This window comes from Zea mays, chromosome 1 (genome assembly GCF_902167145.1).
Source record: "Zea mays cultivar B73 chromosome 1, Zm-B73-REFERENCE-NAM-5.0, whole genome shotgun sequence".
NCBI classification, from domain to species: domain Eukaryota; kingdom Viridiplantae; phylum Streptophyta; class Magnoliopsida; order Poales; family Poaceae; genus Zea; species Zea mays.
In genome coordinates, this window is record NC_050096.1 from 43,980,116 (window position 1) to 43,988,923 (window position 8,808).

The 8,808-nt window shown below is 52.0% G+C and overlaps 1 protein-coding gene across 1 annotated transcript; it reads left to right on the forward strand.

Annotated features, from left to right (window-relative positions):
* The first annotated feature begins 5,061 nt into the window (after positions 1-5,061).
* Positions 5,062-8,808, forward strand: LOC100281273 (beta3-glucuronyltransferase). Its single transcript, NM_001154192.2, has 3 exons — positions 5,062-5,991; positions 7,392-7,647; positions 8,223-8,808. The coding sequence occupies exons 1-3, from the start codon at positions 5,330-5,332 to the stop codon at positions 8,358-8,360; spliced, it is 1,056 nt and encodes a 351-aa protein (NP_001147664.1). The 5' UTR covers positions 5,062-5,329; the 3' UTR covers positions 8,361-8,808.

Below are 8,808 nucleotides of genomic sequence, written 5' to 3' on the forward strand. Positions count from 1 at the left end.
AAATAGGTAGAAGCGGCCTCAGAAACCGAGCGAAATCAGAAGGGCAAAAAAAAAAAGGCTTCACTGACTCTCTCTTGTCCACCCCTCTCACGTAAAGACAGAAGGAGCCAGAGCTGTATGCAAGAGCTCTACCAAAACATGGCCCAAATACAGTCTAGTACAATTGGGCCAGCGTGCTCAGATAAAAGGCCCATAGAAGAATGTGGTTAGGAGCAAGGGCGAAGGGAGTAGGACAAGTATTACGGGAAATTGATTTTCGGCCTGCTTTGTATACGGACCAGGCCGATTCTAGAAGCGCCTGAGTTCTTGCTTTTCCGTGAGATTCACGGGGTACGAAAATTCTTTTTATTCAACAAAAAAATGGATGCCACGTGGAGTCCTCAACCTACAATACTGAGCATCAAGTAATCATTGTCCACTGACTACCGTTGATATGCACCGTTCAACCAAAAAATGTTGAATCCTAGCCCTGACCTTGAAGGTAAAAAAAATGCTCTGAACCAAGCCTATCAGCGATTCAATTCGCCTTGAAGTTAAAAATTCGCAGCAGCCCCGGTAGCTGTTCCGTGACACGCAGTTGGTGAAACGTAACGAGAGGCCCGCCCGCCAGTGAGCGCGCCGCGGCACCTACCCAGATACCCAACGCAAAGAGTTCCCTCCCACTTGACTAATACGACGGTCGGCACGGCGTCACACACACACCAAAAAAAAAAAGCGCCCTCGAATTGACGAGCCAACGGCGGCGCTAACCGCCGGCCAGGCGGCCAGGGGGAGAAGAACGCACCCCCAAAATTTCGCCACCGCCGTTCGCACAACCAACCACATCAGCAAAGTCAAGGCCGTGCCGAGCGAGCGTCCACCGCGTTTTTCGTTCCCTCCCCCAGACAGAAAACGCCAGCCGAACTCCAGCGGTGACATGTGCGCGTCGACGCGCCGTGCGAGTGCGACGGGGTGAGTTGGATCTGGTGGCCGTGCGCGTACAGCGTAGTACTGCCAAGCTACATGGCTGGCTGGCTTAGACGGAAGGAAGAGCACGCGTATATTTATTTGTTAATGCTAATAACAAAAGCATTTGCTTGCGTGTGCTTAAACTTGCAGCTGACCACAACCACAACCGCAACGAACGGGGCGCGATGAGCGTCGGTGGTGCACGAGGCGCGCGCCGGGGCCGGGCGACACGAAACCTCGTGCCATATGGGGCAAGTATGAAAACAGCTCATCCTCCGGCTTTTAGTTCCCTTCCCTGCTAGTACTAGTCAGGGCCTTTGAGAAACTAATCCCATGTCAATTGTATACTATACCAGTAGTAGTTGTATGCGTCACGGTTGTCTCCGCTGCCTGCTGCGTACGTCATGGGGTTTTTCCCTTCGCCCGCGACCGACAGAAGCGGGGGGAAACCCGCGGTAGGCGAAAGGACCGTTTCGCGGACGTGCATGTGGCCACCGGCCGTAGAGATGGGAACGGCAAATTCGGGAACGACTCCCCTTTCCCGTCTCGGCCGTCCGCCGAGAGTAAAATTCCCTTACTAAATACAATATTTATAGAGTTAAATTAAAACTGGTTATATTGTGTCGATACAAATTTAACAAACAAGATTTAAAAATACAAGGAAAGTCTTCTTTAAAGTATAGCTTGTTATTTTATAATAGACTATGCTCTAAATTTTAGTATAATTTTAACATGGACTAATTTAGATGAAGAAAACTTCGTGGGATGGGTATGCGACTATGCGGCGAACGGGTCCCCGCGAACCCGACGGGAACAAAGTGTTCACCGTTTCGATCCCCGTGGAGACTAAATTATCCGTCTACGTGCACTAATAGAGAAATTCTCTGTGTGAAATTGGGGATCGGTCCTATTGCATCTCTAGCTGGCCGGAGACAGACACACTGCCGGTTTGTTTTCCATTTCCCTGTTTTGGCTCTGGCCTGTGGGTGGCCGGTTCCATCCCGTCGTAGTAACAAACTCCTTGCTTCATCTGCAAGAAGATGCACGAAACGAGCTGCTACCTACTACTGTAGGTGCTATCGCTGTGGTTGGCCTGTGGGGTACTACTACTAGGGTGCCAAAGAATGGGGGAGAAGGTGGTCGCTTTTTTTTTAATGGCCAAGTTCTTGTTTGTGAGCTGCAAACGAATGATGAATCGCTGACGACCATTGAGCAAAGCGAGCTGTCCTTCTTCTGGGTTGGCGGGTTGAGGCCCTTCGATGTGAATGGGTTGGAGTCAGGGGGATGAAAATCGTGTGTGCTCATCACATGCATGCGCTGTCTGACGACTGACAAAGTGACAACATTCGGGGGGGTCGGTATCGGTACCCAGCCGGTTGCGACCAATCAGCTCGGCGGGCTGAGCTGAGAGAGTGCCCGGCGCTCCGTTGCCTGTCCGCCACCGCGGGACCGCAGGCCACAGCAGAACAAGAAGACCAGGCCGGGCTCGGAGGGAGAAAAGCGCCGCTCATCGGCCGGCCGGCCCCGCCCCGGTGCCGCGGGGGTCGGTCAGAGGCGATGACACACCTCGGATCAGACACCAACCAGAAGGAAAGCCACCAAAACAGGGCCTCAACCACCGTAGAAGGTCCGACTCCGACGCCCGATTTTTTTTGTATTTTGTCCCTTTATCAATAAAAAATTCACGTTTAGATTTTAAAAAATTTTAATATCATTTTTGGACCATTTGCTCGGCGCCATAGCCTATAGCGCCGAGGTAACACATCTAGGCGCCATAGGCTATGGCGCCGAGGTACGTGCTACGCTGGCACAACCTGAACGACGTGGCGTCAACGTGGTACCGAGCTCGGCGCCAAGATCTATGGCGCCGAGCTCGGATGTGTAATAACAAAGCATTTATAGCTCAGTCGGTAGAGTGCAATGCTTTTAACCTTGAGGTTGTGGGTTCAAGCCCTTGTGGGTTCAAGCCCCATGGTGGACATTCAATATTTTTTTGTCTTTGTCACTAATTTGTTTTTTTGTTGTCCATATTTTTCGTTTATGTCGCTGATTTATCCGTCCAGATTTATTTTTCATCTTGTTTTTTTATGACTGATTTATTTATTCATCTAGATATTTTTTATTTTTGTTTTTGTTTATTCAAACTCCGTGACACAAGTACCATGCACATAAGTAACCCACCCTATGAAAGTACGGAGTACTTTATAAAATCATCAAGTCACTGTTTATTTATACCTAGTATATTTATATTTTGGACTCTAATTATAATCTTTTTGTTTATTAAATATATTTATATTTTGGACTCTAAAACCCCAATAATCTAATGTATTCGAAATTATAATTTTTAATAATAATTAAAATTTATCATAGCTAAACCGGTGACCGCTAACCAATGCAAGTATATTTATATTTTGGACTCTAAAACTCCAATAATCTAATATACTCGAACTCACAACCTCAAGGTTGCATGCATTATTGCGCCCGTGACCGCGATGCACCATAGCTACAGCCGCTGTGCTCGCTGGATAAACAAAAAATATGGACGGATAAACAAATCAGTCACAAAAACAAAAAATCTGGATAAGAAATAAATCTAGACGGACAAATCAACGACATAAACGAAAAATCTGGACAATAAAAAAAATCTGACAAAGACAAAAAAAAGTATTAAAACATACGTATCGTGGGGCTTGAACCCACGACCACAAGGTTAAAAGCCTTATGCTCTATCAACTGAGCTAGACAAGTTTTGTGTACATAACAGAGCTCGGCGCCAAGATCTATGGCGCCGAGCTCGGTGCCACGTCGATGCCACGACATCCGTTTGTGCCAGCGCAACACGCACCTCGGCGCCATAGCCTATGGCGCCGAGCTGTGTTACCTCGGCGCCATTGGCGATGGCGCCGAGCAGAGGGTCCAAAAATGACATTAAATTTTTTTAAGGTCCAAACGTGTATTTTTTTGAGGAAGGACTAAAATATAAAAAATTCGGCTCCGACGCTAGTGCTTCTGGATTCTACTCCCGGATCCCCACCCAACCGCCCGCCACCTGCCGCTGATGCCCACTAGCGCAGCGCCCCCGCCCGCCAGCCAGGCCCAGGTCGCCACCATTCTCTCACGCTCAGCAAACAGCCAAACACAAAAAACTCGACCTAGTTTCAATTTCAACCGTACCTGCAGATTGTTGCTTACGTTACATGCGATGCGGTAGTGCGGTCACTAGCACGCATGTATAGCACCAGATGAGGATGATGAACCACCTGATGGGTTGATCTCGGGGGCTACCAAACCGGCCTATAAATCCAGCTAACTGGCCAATTAAGGCCTTGTTCGTTTCTATCAGATTGCACCCAGAATCGTTCCAGCTAATCAAAGTTTATATAAATTAGAGAAGCAATCCGGTTAGGATTCATTCCGACCCACCAATCCGGCACAAACGAACAAGCCCTAATCGGTAATCGATCCTAGCCAATTTGGCTGTAACACCGGTTTACCTATTTGAATTTGAGAAGGTATCACCGGTTTGGCCGTGTCACTTGGGTTGAAACCGACCGTCGGTGACGCGAGACCGACCGATCGCGCGGTTGGCACCCACCTAGGATACTGGATACATTACTAGTACTAGCAAATTACGGGCAGCCGGTTAACTTTTTTTTTATCGGGCATTATCACCTAACAGTGACGAAAGAGTATCTAGCAACTTTAGATCTTGGTCAACAGCAAATTTTTTATTTCAAAAAAATACACTCGATGTGTCCCTTCCGTTCTCGGATTATGTCCGTAGCTGAGCGGACGGTAACGGGTGATGAGGAGCCATGGTTCGATAATTTTTTCAGTCGTAATTATATTTCAATCTTTTCTTAATATAATACCGGTTTTATATCACCTACTAGTGGCAGCGAGCGGCCGAAGCACCCCCACACGGCCACACCACGCGGCGAGCCACGGCTACGAAGAAAAATCACCATGCTGCCACGCAAACAAGATTAGACGTACGCTTGGTCGGGAAGTGTTAGCATTAGTGCGTCACTAAACTCGCACGCCACCTAATGATTTACATTTGCTGCTGCGTCTGGGATATATAAAGGAAAAAAAGCGTGACACCAACCCGACACCGGCTCCCCTCGCTGGCTCTCCTCCGCAGCTCCGCTCCCCTGCTCGCCACCTCCCGCCCATTTTAAACCACCACCACTACCAAACTTTGCTTGCCTCCCCAGTCCCCACCACCGCTTGGCTGCCGCTTGCTGCTGCGGTCGTCTAGCTAAGCTAGCTTACATAGCCAGCTTCGACACGTCGCGACGCAGATTAAGCGGCACGAGGCCAGCCTCCGGGAGCTGGTGGTGGAGCTAGGCAGGCGGCGTTGTGCTTGCTGGCTTCTGTGATGGGGTCGTCCACGGATCACGCCGCCGGTGCCCGTGGCAAGAAGCAGGGGTCGCAGCTGTGGAAGAAGGCGCTGCTGCATTCCTCCCTCTGCTTCGTGATGGGCTTCTTCACCGGCTTCGCGCCGTCGTCCGTGTCCGACTGGACGTCCGCGGCGGCGGCGGCGGGGGGCCGGGTGGGCAGCAGCCACGTGGTCCGGGCGCTGCCGGCGGGCGGCGCCGGGGCCGTGAACCGGAGCCTGCTGGCGCACGACGCGGGGGGCGGCGGCCTGCCGCGCGACCCGGCGTCCCCGCGCCCGCTCCTGGTGGTCGTCACGACGACGGAGTCGACGCCCGCGGCGACCGGCGAGCGCGCCGCCGCGCTGACGCGGGCGGCGCACGCGCTGCGTCTGGTGGCGCCGCCGCTGCTGTGGGTGGTGGTGGAGGCCGCCCCGGACGCGCCGGCCACGGCGCGGCTGCTGCGCGCCACGGGGCTCATGTACCGCCACCTGACCTACAAGGACAACTTCACCTCCGCCGACGCCGCCGCGGGCAGGGAGCGGCACCACCAGCGCAACGTGGCGCTCGGACACATCGAGCACCACCGCCTCGCCGGCGTCGTCCTCTTCGCGGGCCTCGGCGACGTGTTCGACCTCCGCTTCTTCGACGAGCTCAGGGGAATCAGGTACCAGCCAGCCATCATCATTGCTTGCTTCACGGCGCGTACGACGTGTATTGTTGCCAGAGCAAAACTCTCATCTTCATTACATAAATAGTTAAAACAAAACGACGGAAAATGATTAAAGCGCCGATCTTTCTTGGTGCGAGCAAGAGCTAGTTAAGCTAAGCGCGGCACGTCGACGCCATCACGCCATGCGCGTGCCCAAAGCACACACTTGTCATCGCTCGCTAGCTGCCAGCGCGCGACTTTGTCAGGCTGTACAGAGAGAGCAACAGCTCACGCACAGCACGGCACCGCCGCCTGGTGACCTTAATCAGCGGTGAGAACTGAGAACCCGGGGCATCAGGCATGTGATGCGAGGAGGTCGCCCTACCCATCCCGGCGTCCGCCATTCAAGGGCCCTTTACCCTTTGAGCTGTCCACTTCAACCCCTTTCGGCGACCGGCGAGATGATGATTGCCACCCCTCAACTAACGGATCGGAGCCTGCTGCGGTCCTGCGGATCTGATATGGAGTCCGGAAAGGAATGGTGGTGGTGTTCGCGGACGCCAAGGCGCGGATTGCATTGCATGCCGTTGCATGAACCATCTCGGCTCTCTCCGCCTCACAGAAAAATCTTCCTACTCGTGGTCGTGTCAATTCCGGGTTTCCAGTCACGTTTCTTCTGAAGTCCATGTGCCGCGGGTGCGGCAACTTGCAGAAATATAGCTCTTTTCTGCAGGTCGTTGCTTTGCTGCGCGTACACTGAGAGCTGATTTGGTGACAAGGGGATCCCGGGAGGATCGGAGGGGATTGAGGCCTTGTTCGTTTCTATCGGATTGGTGGGTCGGAACGATTACTAGCCGGATTGCTTCTCTAATTTATATAAACTTTGATTAGCTGGAACGATTCCGGGTGTAATCCGACGTAAACGAACAAGGCCTGAGGGGAAATGATCCCGGTAGGATCGGAGGGGATTGAGGGGAAATTAGTTGATTTCCCCCTCAATCCCCTCCGATCCTCCCGGGATCCCCTTGTCACCAAATCAACCCTCAGTGATCATTAGTGCTGTTTCTGCTCAGCATGCCCCAGTCTCAAAAACCACTCTTCTTTCTTCTTCTTTTTTCCCCCGAGAACGTAAATCCGCTCCTCTTTCAAGTTTGCTTTGCTTCAAAGCCTGCCTTTTGTTGGTGCTTAGCTATCATGCTTCGCGATTCATTCAACAAATGTGCGTCCAGTCTGTCTATCTCTGATGCCAACCACCGTTTTCATCCGCATGATTTAACCATTTGTTTTAATAAGTGATGAGTGGGTTTTTTTTTGGGTGGCATTAATGCTCACAGTGGTTAGCAGCTCATCAGCTTTGGCATTAGGGCACCTGGGTGCGGAGACACAGCTAATCACGGCACGACGTGTCTTTGCAGCGCGTTCGGCGCGTGGCCGGTGGCGACGATGCGGCGCGGCGAGAGGAAGGTGGTCGTCCGGGGCCCCGCGTGCAGCTCGGCCGCGGTCACCGGCTGGTTCTCCCAGGACTTGGGCGGCAGCGGCACCGCGGCCGCCTCCGCATCCACGGCGAGGCCTGGTGAGCTGGACGTCCACGGCTTCGCCTTCAACAGCTCCGTGCTCTGGGACCCCGAGCGCTGGGGCCGCTACCCAACCTCCGAGCCCGACAAGTCCCAGGTCAGTCAGTCGCCGCAACCAACCTTCACGCATCTCTGCGTACTTTCGACATGTAATGTAATGTAACGTGTGCGGTGTGCCCCGCCTACCGCGGGCGGCGGAGTAGCTAGCAAAGCAAGCAAACGCCTCATGTTTGTTTTGGGTCAGATTGAAAGAGGCATTTCCGCCATGAAAGCGGCGTCTCGGCCGTCCCGTCAGCTAGCTAGCTATCATTGCTAGCTGCTCTGCTCGCGCATGTGGTACAGGACAGGTAGCTGCGGTAGGAAGGGACGGTGAGGGGGGAAAGCCATGTCTCGTGGCCCATCTGTCCGTGTCACCGGTTCACAGCTTACAGGTCACTAACACAGCCCCTTCATGTGTACGTAAAGATCAGCGTTCCCATGTGATCAACAAGCTTAGTTGCTGTGAGCTGGTTTCCTGTAGCAAACGGCGCGGGTGTCGGTAGCCAGTAATAATAATGTGTGTCTGTGTAAACGTAATAATAATGCCAAAAGAAACCATGGTTTCTTGCTCGAAAACTCGAAGATTATCACTTGCCCTGACATGTTTCTGGCTTTGCTTCCGCTGCCTTTCAGGACTCCATGAAGTTCGTCCAGCAAGTGGTCCTGGAAGATTTTAGCAAGGTGAAGGGCATCCCTTCCGACTGCTCAGAGGTCATGGTATGGCACGTCGATACGGCTGCGCCGTCTTTGCAGAACAAGAAGAGAAGATAGAGAGCTCAACTCTAGAACAGAACGGGGACGAGCTGGATGGAGGACGGCTGAGTGTGTTCGTTGTACATGCATGTCTACGCCGTCAAGAATCAAGATGCTGGTTGCCCCCTGCTCGGTACCTGCAAAGAAGGAAAATTTTTGAGTTTCTCACCGGAGGATGGATCAGCCTCTGAACACCACCCCCCCCCCCCCTTCTCCATCATGATGTACAATTTTCCACTGTTCTTTTCTTTTTTTTTCTAAAAGAAGTTGTGATATATGTATATTTTTTTCTTTTCTAGAGGGTTTAGGTGAATACATACATAATACCCCCTTGAAGTGCCTCTCAACAAGGATGTAATGGAAAGAAAGGCAAGCTAAAGACCAGCTTAACAATGATGGTACACATGAGAATGTTCTCTTCTGTTCAGAAGTTATTTCCAATACAAGATATCCAGTTCGTAGCAAA